Here is a 24094-nt window from a genome sequence, read left to right on the forward strand (position 1 = left end):
CTCTGTATATCCCCCATAGTAGAAGTAGTTAGCTATACATTGGACTTGACCAGTATCTAGCTACGTACGCCGTTCCTAGCAATATGTACCTGTGTATCCCTAACCTGAGGACCAATACGCTTTATATCTGTCTGTACCTACATATAGTTGTATTCCAATGGTAGCAATATCAGGCTGTATGTTTGGGACTAGCAGTAAGTAGCATGTTGTATTTGACAGTGGTGTCATGATGTAGCTCCATAACTTCAATAGTAAAAATAGCTAGGTGTATATATTCTATAGTAGGGATATCTAGTTGTATGTCTTCCTCAAGACCAACATGTCTGTACAGCTCCAGTAGTAGTGATATCTAGTTCTGTGTATTTGACCTTAGCAATATTTTGTTACACATGTCTGTTCAACCTCTACATATGTATCTTCATGAATAGTAACATCAATCTCTACATCCCCTGTAGTCAGTGGGCTCCACCAGGAAACTGAATCTGGCAACTGTTCTTGAACCCAAGCAGAAATCCAGGCTAATTCCATGGAATCACTGCACCAGTGTCCCAGTATGCTGTGCCGACACAGTAACGGTAGACGCATGCATTCACCTTTTGCATTTCTGTGTGGAGCACCACCCTGCAGGGGAATGCAAATGCAAGTGCCTCACATACTGGACATTCAACTGCTCTTGTATGAGCAGTTTCCAGACCACAAGCAGTTGCAGCTCATACTGAGCATAGCTGAAGCCTGGCACCTTGCCCATTCAGGGGACTAAGGCACACTCTGCTTGATACTTAAAATGCTGCCAAAATAGAAATGGAAATTTGAAAGTGCGTTTTAGACCCTCTCAATCTCAGTATATCTATATGTTCGATGGCATGTGTAGCTGCAGATACACATGCTTTGCACATCCCGCCATCTAGTGTTGGGCTCGGAGTGTTACAAGTTGTTTTTCTTCAAAGAAGTCTTTTCGAGTCAAGAGATCGAGGGACTCCTCCCCTTTCGGCTCCATTGCGCATGGGCGTCGACTCCATCTTAGATTGTTTTTTTTTCGCCAACGGGTTCGGACGTGTTCCTTTTCGCTCCGTGTTTCGGGTCGGAAAGTTAGTTAGAATCTCGGAAAAATCATCGGTATTGTTTGCGTTCGGTATCGGGTTAGTTACAACACATCGACACCGACTTTGGGAGAGCTCCGGTGGCCCTTCGGGGTTTTTTCGATCCCCCGTCGGGGCCTGGTCGGCCCGGCCACGTGTCTCTTCAAGGCTAATGGAACGGACCCCACTCCGCTTCTGCCCAAAATGTCACAACAAGTATCCGTATACAGATCCGCATCTGGTCTGTAACTTGTGTTTGTCTCCGGAGCACAAGGAAGATACTTGTGAAGCCTGTCGAGCGTTTCGGTCGAGGAAAACATTAAGAGACCGAAGAGCGAGAAGACTGCAGATGGCGTCGGCGCCGACAGGAAAAGGGCATTTCGAGGAGGAAGAAGAAACCTTCTCCATTCAGGAGTCTGACTCAGACGAGCTTGATTCCGAAGAAATGCTGAAAACCGTGAGTAAGACGTCGAAACATAAAACTCACGAGAAGACCACAAAAGCCCAGGGGACGCCACCGCCAACAGGCCATGGCTTAACCCGAAAAATAGGTGACCGATCATCGGCACCGAAAAAGGGGACGCTTGTGTCGAAGTCATCCGACTCCGGTTGAGATACCGGCACACAGCAATCTGAGGCCTGAGACAGCGGCTCCGAGCAAGTTCGGCACCGAGACAGTGGCACCGAAATGGGTCGGCACCGAGACACCACGACGCCGAAAATAAAAGGTTTTGTCGGAGCCCAAAAAGGCAACCGAAAAGGTTTCGATTCCGAAACACCCAGCCTCGGAACCGAAAACAGGTTCCTACACAGAGGAACAGGGGTTGTCCTCCCAAATGCAAGGACATAAGTTCGGACAAGAACTTGATTCAATGGAGCCAGACTACACTCAAAGGAGGCTCCACATTCAAAAGGACACAAGGAAGATAAGCACTCTTCCCCCAATTAAAATGAAAAGAAAGCTTGCCTTTCAAGAAAAGGACAAGCAGCCACAGGCAAAGGTGGCAAGACAAACAACTCCGCCACCATCTCCACCACCATCAATGCACACATCACCGGTAGCCACTCCACCACTGATGCAATCCCCGACTCATACTGCAATGAGTCAAGATGATCCCGACGCATGGGACCTTTATGATGCTCCGGTATCAGATAACAGCCCAGACTGTTACCCGGCGAGACCGTCGCCACCTGAAGACAGTACATCCTACACGCAGGTGGTCTCAAGGGCAGCTGCTTTTCATAACATCACCTTGCATGCAGAACCGATTGAGGATGACTTTTTGTTTAGTACACTATCCTCCACTCATAGCCAATACCAAAGCTTGCCTATGCTTTCTTGAATGCTAAAACACTCCAAACAAGTATTTCAGGATCTTGTGAAAGGCAGGGCAATAACTCCAAGGGTGGAGAAAAAGTACAAGCCACCGCCAACAGACCCTGTTTATATTACGCAGCAATTAACACCAGACTCTGTGGTTGTTTGGGCAGCTTGCAAAAGAGCAAACTCTCACACCTCGGGAGACGCTCCACCTCCAGACAAGGAGAGTCTCAAATTCGACGCTGCGGGGAAAAGGGTTGCAGCACAAGCAGCAAACCAATGGCGCATTGCCAACTCACAAGCACTTCTGGCTAGATATAATAGAGCTCATTGGGACGAAATGCAGCATTTCATAGAACACTTACCCAAAGAGTTCCAGAAAAGGGCACAACAAGTGGTGGAGGAAGGACAAAGTATCTCAAATAATCAGATACGGTCAGCAATGGATGCAGGAGATACAGCTGCAAGGACAGTAAATACTGCAGTAACAATAAGGAGACACGCATGGTTGCGTACGTCAGGATTCAAGCCGGAAATACAACAAGCCGTGCTGAATATGCCTTTTAATGAACAGCAGTTGTTTGGGCCGGAAGTGGACACTGCTATTGAGAAACTTAAAAAAGACACTGATACTGCAAAAGCCATGGGCGCACTCTACTCCCCACAGAGCAGAGGCACATTTCGCAAGACACAATTTAAAGGGGGGTTTCGAGGTCAACCCACAGAAGCCACAACCTCACAAGCAAGGCCCACTTATCAAAGCCAATATCAGCGGGGAAGTTTTCGGGGGCAATATAGAGGGGGACAATTCCAAAAGAATAGAGGGAAGTTCCAAAGTCCCAAAACTCCTCAAAACAAACAGTGACTTCCACGTCACAAATCCCCAACACATAACACCTGTGGGGGGGAGACTAACCAAGTTTTACAAACATTGGGAGGATATAACAACAGACACTTGGGTCCTAGCAATTATCCAGCATGGGTATTGTATAGAATTTCTCAAATTCCCTCCAAATGTCCCACCGAAAACACACAATATGTCAAAAGAACACATGGATCTTCTAGGACTAGAGGTCCAAGCGTTGCTACAAAAAGGAGCAATAGAATTAGTACCAATTCAACAGAAAGGAACAGGAGTTTACTCTCTGTACTTTCTCATACCCAAAAAGGACAAGACCCCAAGACCTATATTAGATCTCAGAACATTAAATACCTACATCAAATCAGATCACTTTCACATGGTGACATTACAGGACGTAATCCCACTGCTCAAACAACAAGACTACATGACAACACTAGACCTAAAGGATGCATATTTCCATATACCAATACATCCTTCACACAAAAAGTACTTAAGGTTTGTATTCCAAGGGGTACATTACCAATTCAAGGTGTTGCCATTCGGAATAACAACAGCGCCAAGAGTTTTTACAAAATGCCTGGCAGTGGTAGCTGCACATATCTAAAGGCAGCAAATAGATGTGTTCCCGTACCTAGACGATTGGTTAATCAAAACCAACACTCTAGAACGGTGTTCACAACACACAAAGTATGTCATAGAAACCCTCCACAAACTAGGTTTCTCAATCAACTACACAAAGTCACACCTTCAGCCGTGTCAAACACAGCAATACTTAGGGGCGACAATCAACACAGCAAAAGGGATTGCCACTCCAAGCCCACAAAGGGTACAGGCATTTCACAATGTAATACAGGCCATGTATCCAAAACAAAGAATACAAGTCAAAATGGTGATGAAACTCCTAGGCATGATGTCCTCATGCATAGTCATTGTCCCAAACGCAAGGTTGCACATGCGGCCCTTACAACAGTGCCTAGCATCACAATGGTCACAGGCACAGGGTCAACTTATAGATCTAGTGTTGATAGACCGCCAAACATACACCTCGCTTCAATTGTGGAACAATATAAATTAAAACCAAGGGCGGCCTTTCCAAGACCCAGTGCCACAATATGTAATAACGACAGATGCCTCCATGATAGGGTGGGGAGCACACCTCAATCAACACAGCATCCAGGGACAATGGGACACTCAGCAAAAACAGTTTCACATAAATCACTTAGAACTACTGGCAGTATTTCTAGCGTTAAAGGCATTTCAACCCATAATAAGCCACAAACACATTCTTGTCAAAACAGACAACATGACAACAATGTATTACCTAAACAAACAAGGAGGGACACACTCAACACAGTTGTGTCTCCTGGCACAGAGAATATGGCATTGGGTGATTCACAACCACATTCGCCTAATAGCACAGTTTATTCCAGGGATTCAGAATCAGTTAGCAGACAAGCTCTCTCGGGATCACCAACAAATCCATGAATGGGAGATTCACCCCAAAATACTGAACACTTACTTCCAAAGTTGGGGAACACCACAAATAGATCTATTTGCAACAAAGGAAAACGCAAAATGCCGAAACTTCGCATCCAGGTACCCACAAGATCAGTCTCAGGGCAATGCGCTATGGATGAGTTGGTCAGGGATATTTGCATACGCTTTTCCCCCTCTCCCACTCCTTCCATATCTGGTAAACAAGTTGAGTCAAAACAAACCCAGACTCATACTAATAGCACCAACTTGGGCAAGACAACACTACTAGACCTCTCAGTAGTGCCTCATGTCAAACTACCGAACAGACCAGATCTGTTAACTCAACACAAACAACAGATCAGACACCCAAATCCAGCATCGCTGAATCTAGCAATTTGGCTCCTGAAGTCCTAGAGTTCGGACACTTAGAACTTACACAGGAATGTATGGAAGTCATAAAACAAGCTAGGAAACCTACCACTAGACATTGTTATGCAAATAAGTGGAAAAGATTTGTTTATTACTGCCATAATAATCAAATTCAACCCTTACACGCATCTGCCAAACACATCGTAAAATACTTACTACATTTACAGAAGTCAAAGCTAGCTTTTTCTTCCATTAAGATACATCTTACCGCAATTTCAGCTTACCTTCAAATTACGCACTCAACTTCACTATTTTGGATACCAGTCATAAAAGCGTTTATGGAAGGCCTAAAGAGAATTATACCACCAAGAACACTACCAGTTCCTTCATGGAACCTCAACATTGTCTTAACACGGCTCATGCATCCACCTTTTGAGCCCATGCACTCTTGTGAAATGCAATACTTAACATGGAAAGTTGCATTTCCAATTGCCATCACATCTCTAAGAAGAGTAAGTGAGATTCAAGCATTTACCATACAAGAACCATTTATTCAAATACACAAGCATAAAGTAGTTCTACGGACAAATCCTACATTTTTACCAAAAGTCATATCACTGTTCCACTTGAATCAATCAGTAGAGTTACCAGTGTTCTTTCCACAGCCAGATTCTGTAGCTGAAAGAGCACTACATACATTAGACATCAAAAGAGCGTTAATGTACTACATTAACAGAACAAAACAAATTCGGAAAACAAAACAATTATTTGTTGCTTTCCAAAAGCCTCATGCAGGAAATCCGATTTCAAAACAAGGCATTGCTAGATGGATAGTTAAATGCATTCAAACTTGCTATCTCAAAGCAAAAAGAGAACTGCCTATTACACCAAAGGCACACTCAACTAGAAAGAAAGGTGCTACCATGGCCTTTCTAGGAAATATTCCAATGACTGAAATATGTAAGGCAGCCACATGGTCTACGCCTCATACGTTTACCAAACACTACTGCGTGGATGTGTTAACAGCACAACAAGCCACAGTAGGCCAAGCAGTATTACAAACTTTGTTTCAAACAACTTCAACTCCTACAGGCTGAACCACCGCTTTTGGGGAGATAACTGCTTACTAGTCTATGCAAAGCATGTGTATCTGCAGCTACACATGCCATCGAACGGAAAATGTCACTTACCCAGTGTACATCTGTTCGTGGCATGAGTCACTGCAGATTCACATGCGCCCACCCGCCTCCCCGGGAGGCTGTAGCCGTTTCGAAGTTGATCTTGAACATTTGCAAATTTGTAAATATATCACTTTAAACTACATTATGTACATACATATTCACTCCATTGCATGGGCACTATTACTATAATACACAACTCCTACCTCACCCTCTGCGGGGAAAACAATCTAAGATGGAGTCGACGCCCATGCACAATGGAGCCGAAAGGGGAGGAGTCCCTCGATCTCGTGACTCAAAAAGACTTCTTCGAAGAAAAACAACTTGTAACACACTCCGAGCCCAACACTAGATGGAGGGATGTGCAAAGCATGTGAATCTGCAGCGACTCATGCCACGAACAGATGTACACTGGGTAAGTGACATTTTATATATATATATATATATATATATATATATATATATATATATATATATATATATATATATAATATGTATAAGAGATACAGATCTATGCAAGATCTGCAAGAATATCCCCTCTGTGTGTAAGTGCATTCACAACTATTTCTAGAGCACACAATAAAAAGTACATTTTAGGTGACTTATTAGTGCATGTTTAGTACTACCCAATGGAACCTGATTAATAAAAAACAATGAAAGATTGAGTTAACACTTACGAGGTTAAAATGTATGCCTTGCAATTTGAAGTGGCTACAAAATGCATTCACCTATGTTACCAGGATTCAACTTGTGTGCTGGATATTTAATAATAATCTCTGCAGTATTATCATTACCCCCTGAACTATTTTACGCTAATAATAAATCTGTGATTTTCATGTTACATACTGGGCAGAAGCAGACACATTCTCTCTCTGAGAGATGGGCTTTGGGGAGGTACAGGCCTGGCATAGCTGCTTGGGAGGGCATGGAGCAGAAGGAGGATAAAGGCCCTCAGGAGGTCGAGGATGACCAGGGGGATCAGAAGATCTAGGACCAAGAGAATCACACTTAAGAGGTCAAATATGACCAATGATTGGAGAGTGTAGAGTACAAAAACCATGAAAACCAAAAGAACCAGGAGGAAAGGAACAAGAGCAGGAGAAACATGACCAGTGTGACCAGAACAAAGAAGATCTGGTGTACCTTGGTCAAGTGCACCTGGGTCAGGAGGAGCAGGAGAACAATGGCTGTGGGGGACTGGCACCATGTTTAGGGGTAAGAAGTAGGAGAAGCAGTGCCATACGGACTTTCAAGGACCAGTAACAGATTCAAGATGCCCAAGAATAGGACTCAGATGCAGAGGAGGATCAAGACTAGGAGGACCAAGGACAGAGGGACCAGGAGGATTAGGACCAAGCACACAAGCAACACGGGTAACAGAACAACAAACAGGACCTTGCTTGGGATCAGAAGGATCAAGCGGATGACAGCCTGAAGACCAAATCAGAAGAACCACGGCCAAGAGGGACAGGAGGATGTGAGCTATGACCAGGAAGACAAAAGGGACCAGGACAAAGCAGGATAACCAGGACTAGGTTAACGGGGATGTGTTATACAAGGACAATGAGTAAGTCCAAGACCATAGAGATTATGTTATGCTGTCTAGTCAGCACATATCTCGCTCTAGCCATATTCCACAAATTTCAGCAGTCTTCCTCCTCTTGGCATGATTGAGGAGGAAGACTTATATTTCTTCCAGTACACTCACACAGCATATTCTCTGGACAGACACTGTACTTTCTTCCACCTCTGAGTGTGAAAAACACTATGGCCCTCATTACAACCCTGGCGGACAGGGGAGAAATGGTGGTAATACCGCCAACAGGCCGGCCGAAAAAAAAGGGATTATGACCATGGCGGTTACCGCCATGGTCATCCGCCACTTCTCCACTCCGAACGCCAGGGCGGTGATGACCGCTGGGCTGGAGACTTTGGTCTCCAGCCCGGCGGCCGTCACCAGACCGCCGGCAGTATCACGAACCTGCATACCGCCATGGATTTCGGGTGGTTTGGAACCGCCATGAAATCCATGGCAGTAGGCACTATCAATGCCAAGGAATTCCTTCCCTGGCACTAATAGGGGTCTCCCCCACCCTCTCCCCCACCTCGAGTCCTCCCGCCCCATCCCAATCCCCCTGCCACCCCCCAAAGGTGGCAGGATCCCCCTCCCCAACCCTACCCCCAACATGCACAGACACACACCCCCTCCCCACCCCTAACCCCAACATGCACAGACACACTACAACAACACATACCCGCACACATACCCGCACACATACAAGCAGACATGCACACAGACCGACCCACACACAATTCCCATACACACAACATACCCTGCATGCATACACGCACTCACACACCCCCTCTACATACTCACACGCACACCCCCATGCACGCACACAACATACAACACCCTCCTACCCCTCTTCCCTAACAGATGATCAACTTACCTTGTCCGTTGATCCTCTGGGAGGGGATGGGATCCATGGGGGCTGCTCCACCGCCAGCACCCCATCACCAGAACACCGCCACACCGAATCATGGGACGTGAATCGGTGGGCGGTGTTCTGATGACGTGAAGGTGGAGCAACCTCCACTTCTCCGCCGACCGCCAGTATGGCTGCTGGTGGCTCTCTGTCCAAAAAAGGATGGAGGGCTGCCAGCAGTCATAATACGCCGCGCGGAAAACCACCTGCACTGGCGGTCTTCAGCACGGCAGTTCCTCAGCAGTCTTTGAAAAAGACCACTGAGGTCGTAATGAAGGCCCATGTTAGCTGTCCCCTTATAATCTAGTTTCCTCTACTTCCTCCTAATTTACTTTTTAGGCCATGTCTATAAAATTGTTCTGTCACAAGAGAGCTCATAATAAAATGTTCATTGAAGAAACAGGAAGTGACACTTTTGGTCCCTCCTAAACCATCATGATGACCTCTGCAGTATGTAATGTTGTCACAGTCCAACTTAGGCCAAAACTAATTACTGTATATTGCTTCTTGCTTCTCACACCAAAACAAGCTTGATCTCTCAGTGCCATGCATTGCAAGCACTCCTATGAGGGTGGTGGTGTGTTTCCTTCCTGGTTACTTGCCCCTGCTGTGCTGTGTTCTCCTTTTCACCCAGAATTTTGCTTTATCTTCTGGAATCCTGCTGGCTCTGCATCTTATCTTTTCTGGTCTGGGTTTTGTGAGTGTCAGGAGGGAGAATTAAAGGAGAAGGAACAGAATATGTGGAGGAGGATTAGGGCAGGATCAGGAGAAGGGGGCTCTAGGGGAATGTTGATGATGATGAGAGGGAGGAGAAGTCGCAGGTGGAGAGGTGGATCAAGAAGACGAAGTAGAGAATTAGGAATACTAAGTGGAGGAGTAGGATGAGGATCTGGAAAGAAGGAGGGGACTAATGTAGCCAGTGTGTTTTGGGGACATTATGAGATGACGTAGCTGTCACACCTCTAATAAACATTTTATAGCCACAGCTCCTTTGTGGTGCCCCTCCACATCTTCACCAACGTGAAGCACTGGTTAACCCAGAGAGATCTTAAAATGTAGTTTATTTCTGACCACTTAGTACAACTCTTTTGGATATATTATCACAGTCCTCCTAGTAGCCAATTTCCTTTTTGCTACAACATACATAGGTTGGATCTCATTGGCTCTTCTCATGATGCTGGCCCTCCGGTCTCTTGACTCCATCCCTTTCTGCTGTATCCTTTTTATGGTATACCAGTAAATGTTTTCCATATTTAGCACCGGTTCTGTAGCTACAATCTTTTACAATACATAGTTAAATATCTTATCCTGTTGCAATATCTAGCTGTATATCTTCGAATGTACCTATATTAGCTATATATCTTAAACTGGATTTCTGGACAAAGATTCCATGGAAATGTATATTTATACACAATTGGTGCCACTGAGTCTTCTTAGAAGATTAGGTTGTTCATACTTCTTTGAACGTGGAAATAAAAAGTAGACCAGTGTGTAGGTTTCCGATTATTGGTGCAAAATTTACTTCTGTAATTATTTTACAGTTTGCAGCAAATATCTAGCATTGTACAACAAATAACGGACTCTCAAGAAATCAATCACTTATAAGTATTCAATGATTTCTACACGAATATTGAAACAATATGCAGTGCTGGACAACATCACCTAATGAATGCTGAAATGTTTTTATTTCTTAATTTAGGTTTCAAATGTTCAGGCAAGAACAGCCTTACTCACTTGGTCACCTCCGACTGGAATTGCGGAAAGACACAACAGTGGCCTCCCGTGCACTTGCAGCTATGAAATAGCTTTATCTGACAAAGGAAGGGATGCAAAGTACAAGATAATTTACAGGTGAAAATATGCATGCTTTAATGTAGTATTGTATACAGGTTAAATTCTAGACTTCAAGTGATATCTACTGAAAGAAGGATTTCAAGTATGCATATAACATCAATGTTGGTGACACTTTCTTGAAGCCACTATGCTTTATAACACTATGGGAGCTCTTAGATCTGACCTTCCCTCCACCACTGACATTCACATTTCTGTGGTTGGTTTCCGCTTTTCTCTCCAGCTGGACAATGGAATCCACTGCACACCTCCAAAACTTATTGTGGTGCGCCTGTCTCAATTATGTTTTTGTTCAAAATTTCCCCCGACTGTTTAAATTCACCTTCATTTTTGGAAAGTTTTTAATCCAGATCAAAGCTTTGAAATCCAAGGATTCCTATGATGGTTCTAATTACAACCAGTCTGTTCTCACTATTGTGTTTTTAATTATGAAGAGCCTGTGAGGGCCCTATGATAGCCCTCCCCCTTTGTCATTTGAGGCTTGACACTCGTGTTGAGGTTATCACCATTTTCTGGTGCAGAGGTGTTAAGAAGTGCTTTTTTGCGGGTTGTTAGGTTAGTTAGGCTTTGCATTTGCCATTTCTGGGTTTCCACCAATTATCACCTTTGTTTCTTATTCTCATATGTAGATGGAACAGGTCAGTCTTCCATACGGTCCCCATTTATAACAGGTAGCTCTCAACTCAAGACATTGGGTGATTCTGGTTTCCAAACATTCAAGCATTCTCCCAGCGTGAGGGGAGCAAGCCCCTTCAACCCTCTCTGAGCCGCTGTCTATTCTACACTACCCTGATTATCCTAATGCAGGCTCCTCACACAAGTAGCTCGTGAGCTACTGTTAGCTCTCCAGCTACCTGTAAGTAGCTCCTCCTTGTGCAGCCCAGTTTACTGAATTAAAAGCTCTTACTTTGTTAAACTAACGTTTGTTTTTGAAAATTGAAAAGGATGCATTTGAGCCATATATTTGTTTTCTGAATGCATAAGCCGATGTTTGGAGGAATAGTTGAATTTCATAATATATTAAAAACTAGTATTTGAGTAATAAATCATGCAGCGTTGGGGAGGCTTATTAATACTAATATTATTTCCAAAGTCATTGCCGTTATGGTTGTTATGAATTACCCATGCAAAACCGCCTGATGACGTGTGGTAATTACAGCTGATAATCTTGCATATGGTGGCCGCCCACTGATGTCATCTTATTTGATATAGTCACAATTACAGCACAAGCAAAGTTGGAGGTTTGCAGGGCATTGTGGATAAGAAAATGGTGCGGGGTGCATTGAAGCACACCACTCTGGACTCACCCAGATGTTTAGTTTTCAGATGTATCTAGGTGTGGTAGAGTTTTCTACGTGGCAGCGTCCCAAAGTCCAAAAAGTGCAGCCACTCACCATTCCAAGTGGGACGATATTGGAAGTTAGCCAAAGCTCTCTTGGCCCAAATGTAAAATCAAAACCCAGAATAATCAAATGTCCTCTTGCTTGCCATTGGAATGAGATGCTTTAGTTTGCAGGGTGGGCTGAAAGACTGTTACCCCCTTCAGTTGGGGTGGGGGGCATAACCATGCCCATACTCGTTGGCAGCCCCCCTCTATTTTTTTTAATTTCCTGGCATCTACTAGGCTTTCTGCCCCCCACGGGGGGGATCGGGGGGTAATTATCCAATCTGCCCACCAGTGAGCAGAAAAACTTTGCCCCCATTTATTTATTTTTGGGGGGTGGGGGGGTGTTTATGGCCATACACCACGTTCTTTAAAAAAAACATTATAATAATAACTTCCCTGGTGTCTAGAGGGCTTTCTGCCCCCCCCCTTTGTGGGCAGATGAGCCTTACAGAAATATGCTGATCTGCCCACAGGGGGCCAGAAATGTCCATCAGTAATGTGCCTCCATGGGGAGTGACCCGCCAAACAAAACACACATACCGATCCCTGGTGCCTAAGTGGTTTCTGCCTCCCTTGGGGGCAGATGAGCCTCATAAATATAGGCTGATCGGCCCCCAAGGGGGGCAGAAATGGTCAACGGTAATGTGCACCCATGGGGAGCGACCCTTGACCAAGGGGCCTCCCCCCCAAACAAAACATACACCGATCCCTGGTGCCTAAGTGGTTTCAGTCCCCCTTGGGGGCCGAAGGCTCAAAGAAAAATAGGCCGATCTGCCCCCATGGGCAGCAGAAATGGCAAATAGTAACGGGAGTGACCTTTGCCCAATGAGCTGTTCCCCAAACAAAAAACACATACACACACAACAAACTCTGGTGCCTAAGTGGTTTCTGCCCCCCTCGGGCAGATTGGCCTAATAAAAAAAGGCCAATCCACCCCCAAAGGGGCAGAAATGGCCTAAAGTAATATTACCCCCCTGGGGAGCGACCCTTTCCTAATAGGCCACTCCCCTCCTGTAAAAAAAAATCGATCCCTAGCGGTTGCTATCCTCCTTGGGGGCAGATGGGTCTAATTCTGCCCCCAAGGGAGGGTCAGAAATGGCCTAAATAAAAATGCCTCCCTTGGGGAACGACCTTACCCAAGGGGCACTCCCCTCATGTCAGAAAACAAACAAAAAAAAACTCCCTGGTGTCTAGGGGGCATTCCTACAGCATGATCGCTATGCGATTGTGCTGCAGGAATGCTCAGAGAGACATGAAAGGAAAGGAAAAGCCTGGGCGGGGGTGGCAGCGGAAGCGATTCTGCTGCCATCCCTGTCCTGGGGATGTGGGTGGGAGACCCATGGTGGAAGCGCTAGTGTTCCCCCCGTGGTCCAGGTGCAGGATGTAACTGTTACGCACGTGGCACAGAAGGGGTTAATACATAACAGCCACAGCCTCAAAGCCCCTGGCACCAAAGTAATAATATTAGTAATGAGCACGGCCGGATTTAGGGTGGCAAGTGGTGCAACCTCACAGGGTGCTGACCTGGATTGGGGGGTGCTGACCTCAGAGGGATGCTGTGTTTAGCAATAACTTATGAAAGTTGCGATTTAAAAGCACCTACTGAAAAGTTCCTTTTACGTCCAGCCTTCAGGAAGCAATTAAAATGTCAAGATACCTCTTCTGATTAATGTTCCTGCTAGAGAGAGAGAGAGAGAGAGATGGGAGTTTTGTCTAGTGGCAGCTTTGACTTGCCATAAAGTAGCGTAGAGAGTTTATATGCATGCTTAAAGAACAGAGCTATATTTAATGTGGATAGCTGAGTGGATTAGTAAAGCCAGCCTTTACAAGCTATGTAAAACTAATGAATGAATGTGAAAGGGAGGCTATGGAGAGATGAGGGGCACATTTTCCTGGTGATGGTGAGGGAATCTGACGAGGTAGTCATGGGTTAGCGGGGTGCCAAAAAAGACTGTCGCACAGGGCACCACCAGCGCTAAAGCTGGCCATGATAAGGAGTCTTCCCAGAGCCACATGATTTAGTACTGAAATGTCAGCGTTAATTTAGGGGTGGGCGAAATGCGCCAGTGGAATTTGACAACTCTGCATTACTTTTGTTAAGCAGGGTTCTGGACAAATTCTGGTAATTGCTGCATGGTGGAATCTTTTTCCCAGAAGGCTCCAGAAATCCGAGTGTGAGGTGGTTGTGGTCAGAGGCTGCATCTTGAGTAGAGTGGCTGCCGCTTGAGTAGAATTTATACTGGAGCTGCAGCAAAATCTACTCAAATGACTACACACTCTTGTGCACCGCATGGTGCGGTTCACTCAGATTTTTCAGTGGTGCTCGCACTAGTGGCGCTAAATTACAGTGCGAGCAGTGCACTGTGCATATTTTCAGCCTCTTGGCAGAACTCTGTGGAATCTCGCTGTTTTTTGTAACTCCGTGGAGTGAAACTCCATGAGTGCCGTCCACCCAAAGTTAAAAAAATTATTGGAAATATGCCATTTTCTCCAAAGGTCCTCTTATTAGTTCTGAAAATAGCAATGTTTTCATCTTGAATAGACGCTCTAAATTTCAGTACATACATTAATTAAACCAACCAAAGGCTTCTAACTTAATTGGCTGGGCTGCATGCACAGGATATACTTACTGGTAGCAAGAGAGCCACCAGTAACTCACCCGCTAATTATCGGAGAACAGGGTAGCCCAGTCCATTAACCCTCCTAGTAATGCTCATTACTAGGAGGCATATTTAACACTGCCCATTGCTTGAAGGCAGCTTAATTGATGCCCATTGTTGGGAGAAAAGTTTGACAGTTCTCAATATTAAAGGCAGCTTTAAATAATGCTGGTTATTTGAATTCAGGTCAAACTATGCCCAATGTTTGAAGGCAGCTTTATTGATACTTTTTATTTGGCAGCAGGTTAGACAGTGACTATTATTTTACTATCAGCTTTAATTAATGATCATCATTTATGAGCAAGTTAGTTAGTTCCCATGGTTTGAAGACATCCTTAGGTGATGCCCTATCTTGGGAGGCTGGTGAGATAAAGCCCATTGTTTCAAAACAGCTGTAGTCGATGCTTAATCATTGAGTCTCCTTTAAGTGAATTTCATCTATAATTTTGATCATTATAGCTTTATTTTCTCAAAGCTCATCTGTGTTTTTTCTTTGTAGTGGGGAAGAGTTGGAATGTAATCTAAAGGACCTAAGGCCAGCAACAGACTATCACGTCAGGTGAGTTGCACCAGTTGAATGGCACCAAGCGCGTAAAACTACTGCATTATACACCCAGTCCACACTGTGGAAGAGTGTGTTACTGCCAGTGAATTCTTAACTGCATTGTATCTACAGATTTACATGACAAACTCTAAAGAGTGAGGATTTGCCTTGATTTCAAGGTTTATTCTTTGCACGAAGAAGATATTTGTAAAAACTTTGGATGTGCAGCGTGTGTCCATAATTTCAGTGAAGGGATCCATGCTGGTGCTTTTCATCTGAATTGATGGTTTAGTCTGAAAAGGTTAACAAAAACCATGTAAAGCTAATTTTCAAGAGTTACTCCTAGGAGAGGAGTAGAATTGTAAGAGATTTACCCTTCTCTTTCTTTCATACTGGTAGCAGCCAGTGGTAGATGATGCTCAGGAAGAGGTAAACGTTCAGTATTCCAAGCATGTATATGTTGGGCACATACTATAAAGCATACACAAAGAACCTCATAATACATTGTTTAATCACATAGAACAAAACGTAGATCCGAAATATATTTGTTTAATAAAATCCAGCAAACTTGTAATCCTTAAATCGATTATCCTTTCACACACTTTAACAAGTTTAGTTATTTTCAGAAAAACTATAGGTATATTATCATTGAAAAATGCAGGTATCGGACAAAAAACTGCATCCCTTACAAAAGGGTCAATAACGTTTCCTAGTAACAAAACAGTTTTCCAACTATTTCCCAACTTTCAATCCCATTTCTTGAGCTAAATGTAAGCAAAGATAACCCGTGTTCAGGAATATATATGCATATATATATATATATGTGCTCCAATACCGGTGTCTGTGATTGGTCCAGTAAAATGCTTATGAGGTGTCACCACTCCGTCCTAATGGGTACTGACAGCCAATCCATAATTTCAGTACTTCTGGCAATTAATTTATCTCCATGCACTACTGTATTTTTTTAAACTCTCATCAAAAAATAGTATGTGCTTCGATTCACTACCGCTTTAGTCCATGATCTATGTTCAATGTGTAGCATTAGGTTTATTATTATAAAGCACGCATCATCATGCCTGTGCCACAGAAAAAAAGGTTATCATGTTAAGGTCATCCATTTTCACATTGCCATCGTTGATAGTGGGAGAGAAGCCATTTTGAATTCTTAAACATAAGGCAATTAGTGACCTGGAGCCCACTTTCCATATATCTTACTCGTTTAAAGAATAGGCTTCCTCCTTGGCTTACGTTTCTGATTCTGTCATATACATAAAAAGTACCATCCTTATTATTCATATCATGTAGAATTCTTGGTTTCAACAGTTGCAAAGTACACAGAAGTAGCTAAAATCTACCACAAACAATATACGTAAACTTTCTGCAAAAGTCCAAGAGGATTCTTTTCAGTCCAACATTTTGACTTCCAGAAACATTTGTATAGTCCCACTTCCCCCTGCTGCTTCCCAGTTCCTTTCTGGTAATTATTCATGGTTTTATTGCATTTGGTGGGTGAGTGTCCCAAACTTTAGCTAGGCTTTTAGCAACAAGTGTGTGTGTTTTTTTTGCATTAAGGCCCAATGTCGTTTCTGTCTTTTATCATCTCCCAATCATTCATTCATTTAGCATTTTCCAAAAGGGGGTGGAGGTTTCCTTCATTTTGGCTCCTGTCGACAGAGAGCAGTGCACCCAGTGCTCTTCGTCCTCACGGTTCCTGGTGAGCAGTGCCAGTGGGTGCAGTCGAGGGTAATCGACCAATGGCAGACCATCAATATAACACCAAACATGTGATGAATAGAGTTCTTCGCCACACCTTTGGCCCAGCAGGCTTTTAAAAATGTCTTTATTGATATTCACATTATTCTTGCATTCTGCACATGCTTACAGTTGTAAGTAAGCCATTGCACTGTGCATTAAGAGCCTTCAATGATTTGGCCAGCAGACTTCAATGACTGCTAGACTGGACCTTTTTCTAATTATAAACTTAGCTCTATTGACAGTTACGGCTCTAGAGTAGCCTGGTGTAGGTGGTCACTCACCGAGACAGGTACTCAACTAGGCAAACATTTTAACTTTTAGAGCTCAGAGATTTTGATTTGCTTTCTATATTGTTTCTGTTGTTATGAGAGGTTTGTTGACCATGAACTTGATTCGTTTTAGCTGCAAGGATTCTTTGACAGCCTGGCAGAGAGTGAGGGCATGGAGAAGATTTAGACACTTAAGTGGTGAAGCATCACTACGTAGCTCCAAGGGGCTTGAGGTGCACAAATATCATTGTAGGTGGACTCCTCATAAAAATAGAAAATATGGAACTTGGTTCCCTCTTATGGGCATGATGCCCACCACTGCGCATCATCACAAGATGTCAGATTGCATCGATCTTTGTTCCAGGTCAAGGCAGATAATGAAGCTAGTATATTACAGCCCTACAAATTGTCCTTGTTGAAATCCTCACAAACATTAAGTAAATACATTTGTTTCATAGATTTGATGTTGCTTGTTTTTCATGGAGGTAGCTGACCATTACTACGTTTTAAAAACAATGGTTGCTGGCGTAGTCACGCCACCCAGAGTTTTACAATCACTGGTATGGGCTTCTGTTAACAACATCATGAAATTTATGTGGGGATACTGCTGATTCTAAGGGGTATGATAATTTTTTTAGCCCCAAAATTTGGTTCTTTTTTTGGATGTGATGACATTTGTTTCTGGTTTGCAAGATCATTTTATAGCAACATCATATTCATTAAAATCAAATCCATCCAGTATGGAGAATGTATGCGCACTGTTTCTCTAAAAGTTAAGCCTTTGCACAGGTATCATAAGGAGAAGTAGCAAAGCGAAAAACATCTTAGACTTCACACAGTTGCAAAATGTTCCCATTTACTTTGTGGTGGTTCAGAAATAAAATTTTACTCACGGCTAATTTTAACTTACAAAATATCCAAAATTTACAAAATAATCCATCGTAAATGTTGTGGTGATGTTAGTATTCCTGGGTATATTAAACAACCTTATTAGTAAGTAACACCGATGAAGTGATTCTCAACAAAGACTAGACTGTTGTAGTGTGGGGCTGCGAGGGAACCTCTGGCTCCTTGGAATGCCTGCAGCAGGGGAGGTATTGATAACACTGGTGTGAAGCTATTTGGAAATCTGTGTGGGCGAAAAACTGCACGCAAGCCAACAGAAGAGGCCTTGTTTCATGATCATCACTGTCCTAATGCTTCTCTTTTGTTTTACTTCACAGGGTATACGCAATGTGTAACTCGGTAAAGGGATCCTGTTCGGAGCCAGTCAGCTTCACCACTCACAGCTGTGCCCCAGACTGTCCCTTCCCACCCAAGCTCTCACACAGGACGAAAAGCTCCCTCACGTTACAATGGAAGGTGAGCAAGAGACAGTGACAGCCAAGTTACTCAGTGGAACTTTAAAATGCCAGTTTCTGTCTAACTCTTAGGTAGTACAAGCAAAGTAATATGTTATAAAAATGTAAGGTTCTGAATTTTGGAAATGTACGAGTAGGGCACAGAAATGTTGCATTGACTAAAAAAAACCCTCCCCCCCCTTTGCTTGAACAATATTGAAGTGTGACATTTCCAAAGACTAAAAAGACCAGAATGCCCCTGGAAGCCTCAAGTGTTCAAGAGAAGTACTGGTGTGCTAAAGAGATACTACCACAATCTGGTGTGTTACAAAGCCTCATGTGGCTAGAATTTAAGGGCAATGATTGTCCAATTTGAAAGACAATCTTCTCTATAAACCTGGATAGTGGAAAATAATTTTAATTATATTTTGTTTTTTCATATAGATTAACTTTATCAGTTTCTTTCTAAGAAATAGAAAAGGTGCACTTATTATTATTAAGCGACACAACATGCTGCAACCATCCCCGCCCCAAGATGTCTACTTCAAGGATGCATTAATTATGTAAACATTGCAAGTTTTGCTTGAATTATTCACACTTGCTAAAGATAACGCACTCCCCAGCACTCTTTTTTCTCTCTTGAAGTTCATTGGAATGTTATTGGGGAATACAGAGGATGTTGCCTACAAAACTTGTTTCCTACCAGGGTCAGCTTTTTTAACCCCACCCATTCGTGTGGCTTACACATGCTTTATATCTAAATCCTAGAAAAGAGTGACCCATCCCATCATTTGTACCAACACTTGTGCTAATTCCAGAAACAGTGCCTTCGTTTATTTCATGCTTACACCTTGCCCGGATGCTCAGCCGCCTTCACACTGTGTGTAAATCTGTTTTCTTTCCAATGACTATTTCTTAGACTAGCTCAGTGGTTCCCAACCTTTTGACTTCTGTGTACCCCCACTTTATCCTTACTGAAACCCAGGTACCCCCACTGAATCATTATTGGAATCTAGGGACCCCCTACTGAGTCATTATTGAAAGCTAGGGACCGAATCTGTTGGTATTATTTAATTTTCTTAGCAGTTGCGGACCCCCTGAGGAGGCTTTGCCCACCCCTAGGGGTCCCCGGACCACAGGTTGGGAACCACTGGTCTAGCTGAATTGTAGCCTGGGTGATCCGGTAGGCCACTTCCTGTGAGCCCTTCTCACCACAGCGTCTGCGTATCCTCACTCCTGATGCAGAAAGAACAGAACTTGGTGTCCCTCCTATACCGTTGTTTCTTCGTTAGATATCCAAGACCTTTAATTCCACATTCAGGGTAGTCTATAGTCACCAAGAAATCGCAACCTCTTTCAGTGGGCAATACGGTTCAATTAGGGGGAAGCCTTTATGCATTTGTAGTTCTGTCGTTGGTGATTCTTTTATTCTAGAAAGCCACAGCTCTTTATGAACAGATTCCCCACTTGTCTGTTTTTTCCTCCACATTCATCAAGACATGCAAGTCTTTATCTACTCATATGTTTCTATTCATATAAAGCTATATGTTCCCTCACTTTACTATCTGTATGTATTCGATTTTGCAATTCTATTCCATTAATGAATGCATGTTTGGGTCCGATTAATGTGAAATAAAATCAGCAGACAGTCAGTTAGTAAACTCCAATGTTATCCTAGCTCAATTGCGAATACATATCCTGATTTTGTGTCAGTGTATGTTCATGGTCTGTGTGTATTTGCTTTTGTACTAGAGCAGCAGTCTGCTGAATAGACTGGCGGAACCAGTTCATACTTTAGTCCCATGAAATCAAAACACCATCCATTTCATACTGCATTAAATGTCTGAATCATTTGCTGTTCTGATTGTACAAATTTGTGTGGACCCTGCACTCATTTGACTAATCTTCGACATGCTTCCTGTGGAGTTATTGAAATGGACGTTTTTCATTGTCATCTCATGTGCATTATGGGAGTTGACATTGATGTGGTGTAGGAAGTTTCCTTACATGTGGTTATCCCCAAGAAATAGAATTTGTGTCGTCAGTGTATCATGGCCAGATCTGTTCATTTGTTCAGAATCATAGCGTTTGTTTTGTATGTGGAATATGAATGCTGAACAGCAAGAGTGATGCTGTGGGTCTTGGAAACTTGTTAAATAGTATATAGATTGTTGCAAAAAGTAAAGAACAGCCACTCAGAATGACATACTTAACAGTGCCCCATTGATACTTGGTATAATAAATTAGACATGAAGGCAGAAGAATTCCTTAACACCTCCGCTCTTGACTTGACCATAGCGAGTTCCCCATTCTTTATATCACTTATAAACAGCTGTTCCCTGTGTCAACCTCCCTCTTTTATTTTTCACTTACAAGACCATCAATCCATAATACACTGCGAGGCAGAACAGTGGAAAAAGATTGTAAATAAGGCCACCTAATCCTCTTTCCAAAGTGTCCACCTCCAACATAAAATAGCCACTCTTACTCTCCTTACCATCTCCTGCTGCATCCTACATGTCATTGATCCATTCTACATTAAAATATAAATCACAAGATCATATTAAGTCGATGTTCAGCTAGCCTTGACCCGTAATCTTAAATTATAGAGGAAAGAGCATATTGTGCTCTGCCTCACAACCTGAAACTCACCATTACCTGTCAGTCTTCCCTAAACTCTGTAAAACTGGCGTCTCTTACAAGTCTGATGCCTGGGAGTTAAGATCTCAAATCTGTGCCTCTTGACTCATTGCTAACCACTGCATCGGAGCTGGACGTGCCTTGAATCGTGCTGCATAAAAATAGACGACAAGCGCAACCCTATCTTTTTGTCATTTAGTCTAGACATTATGGTCTCAAACCTCTACTAGTGGGCATCTTGGCAAATTGGGCGTTCATTTTAGTAACAATTATCTAGATACTGTTATCATCATCTAATATTTAGTATAATACTAAAAATCCAATTAGACAACCAAGTACTAAACCACGTACTAGTAAAATATCAATGCTGACATAGCAGAAAAGGCCAAAAGAATGTGAGGTTTTGGTTGACTGTTCATGATCTCATTCCAAAATTTTTATGTATATTATTAGAAAAATCTCCCTCCTGCTCGACCTCCTAAAAGTCTGGAGAGTCAGGAGGTTTTCTTGCTAGAATGCAATATTTTATTTGGAAAGTGCCTTGTTATCACGTTGCTAAGGAACTCCAGGGTGGAGGCGGTTTGCAAGGAAGGAGGTTTGTTGGAGTCTTGCCGAGGAGTGCCTTGTGTCAACACTCACAAAAATAATCTAGATTTAGTTCCCAGCCAGTAAATCTCCCTAAGGACATGGTAGGCTGAACTGGGATAAAACTCTGATGTGTGGCAAGGTGGAACCAATTTCTTTATTTGTTCCTTTGGCCTAACGCAATAGATTTATCGGTTCTTGGTTCACAGGCTGTGCGTGATCTTGCCCTTCAGTTGCAACAAAGACTACTTAGAGGGATTCCTCTGTGATCAGCTTACTGGTAGGCGTTGTGTGGTGCACGAAGTTTGCAAAAAAATATTGACTCCCAAACGAAGGCACATGCGCCTGCACTCCCAACTGCACCGCTTGGCTTTTTAACCCCTTGTGCATTCCCAGAGGATGCAATCGCTTTTGGAGTTTGTATATAGGTGTAAAAGTGCATTTCACAGGTCAGTTGTTACAAGTTTCCAGCAACACTCTTTTTCTCAAAGAACCTAAGTGGGCGAGATTAATTCAAGTGTTCCACTGATTATTTTGTTGATGTTTCCTAGTGAAACTCACAAAGTACACCAGGCATTGTGGATTGCCAGAGGTGATCTTCTGCTGCACATCACTGATGAGGCTCACATAGGCTAGAACCAGGCTGTGATGGCTTGTGTTTACATCCTGGAGGGGCCTAGACCTGGCAGTTCGGACTGACCTTAATTTAGCAGCTTGGACTGGCCTGTTGGCATTAGAGCATGTGCAAGTCTGATTTATGTTTACTGGTCTCTACCTGGAAATGCATAGTTACTAAAAAAGTGGACTGAATGCAGCCTACATATTTTCCACTAGGTGACAATAATTCAAGAATTTCAAACAAGCCTCTTTTGATTTCATCACTGGGTGTATCAAAATTAGGCCTGTGCTCAACAAAGCCCCCCATAGTTCTTCATTGCTATTGGTTTAAATGATTATATCACAATCGTGGAGCTCTTTCAAGAGATGCACTGATTTCAAAGAGGGTGTCTTGCTTTCTTTTTTATTTGTAGCCTGCTCCAGTACGATTGGGTTTCTTTTGAGGTATGTATGTAAGTGTGAGTTGGGGGGAAACGAGATTACGCCATATATAGCAAGTTATTAGACTAATTAGGGATGAAAGTTTGCATTTTCTTGCCTGGTTATTTTTTGTCATGAGTAGTCAGGTTGAACATTGGTAAGTGTCCCTTTTATTGAAAGGCATCCACGGTCCTATTCGTTTTCAGATTTATAATTTTAGCAGAATATTAGTTATGTTATTTAATATTGTTTTTCATCTATTTCATTTTGTTTCAGGCACCAGTGGACAATGGTTCAAAAATCACCGGATATCTATTAGAATGGGACGAGGTAGGTATTTTGCATTATGGATGTAAAATACACCTTACAGGTGTATTATTTCTACATAATACATGGGACTCTGTAAATGCATTTCTCTGATTTCTTTATAATTGGTGTCTAGTGAGTGACACACTCAGTTGCCAATTATAAAGAAAAGACATTAGAACTCGACTATTATAAGTTATTACAGTTGAGTTCTGACCGCACCATGCCTGCAGCCAGAGCCAGCAGCTGAGGGGAAAGGCAACTCAGGTCATGGAGCATAATCAAAGCAGCTTTTTAAAGCGACAAAAATGGAACATTGTTTTTTCTAATTTTGTTTGATAGTTTCCATGACACGCAGAGAGTATGTGTTTGTACACATTGCGAGCTACTGCAAAGCTGACTTGAACTGTTTCTAATATCTGTTTGTCAGAAATATTTAGCAGGTTTTTTATGTGTTTAATTTTGCACTAGAAGTTTTATTTTTATTCATGTTTGCAAACATGGTCGCTCTTTCATATGAAAGAGCTCTGCACTAAGGTTTTAAGTGGCATGTGGTAAAGGTGATGGTGTACTATATGTGATAAGGTACCCCCGACATACATGATAAGAATATTGCAAGTCACCTCGGATTTCCATATCCTGATAAAGGAATTCGGCCTTCTGCTTCATTCCGCTATATGGGTATGGAACTCCTTGCTGACTTGTAATATTGTTATAATGTATGGCAGGGGGTACTTTATCCCTTATATTTATCCAACTCATAATGTGTGCTGCATGCAACCCACTGAACCATAAAATTCTACTAGGGCATCTGGAAAATGGATTTGACTCTCCAGCATAGCTCTAAGTACTGGCAATCCTTCCTGTGTGTTCGGTGCTCAAACAAACTCATTTTGTCAATCTTTGTTGATTAAGCACAGTGTGTGTGGATACTTTCACATATCCCCT

General features: G+C 42.9%; 1 protein-coding gene across 2 annotated transcripts in view; it reads left to right on the forward strand.

The window, feature by feature from the left end:
- The window catches only part of FNDC3B (fibronectin type III domain containing 3B), a 474093-nt gene that overhangs the window by 328904 nt on the left and 121095 nt on the right, over positions 1 to 24094 (forward strand). For both annotated transcript variants that reach the window (XM_069213040.1, XM_069213041.1), the window contains 4 exons: positions 10471 to 10622; positions 15169 to 15228; positions 18461 to 18599; positions 23117 to 23170. In XM_069213040.1, the coding sequence (XP_069069141.1) occupies positions 10471 to 10622; positions 15169 to 15228; positions 18461 to 18599; positions 23117 to 23170 (405 nt within the window). The remainder of the gene's footprint in view (positions 1 to 10470; positions 10623 to 15168; positions 15229 to 18460; positions 18600 to 23116; positions 23171 to 24094) is intronic.

This window comes from Pleurodeles waltl, chromosome 11 (genome assembly GCF_031143425.1).
Source record: "Pleurodeles waltl isolate 20211129_DDA chromosome 11, aPleWal1.hap1.20221129, whole genome shotgun sequence".
NCBI lineage: Eukaryota > Metazoa > Chordata > Amphibia > Caudata > Salamandridae > Pleurodeles > Pleurodeles waltl.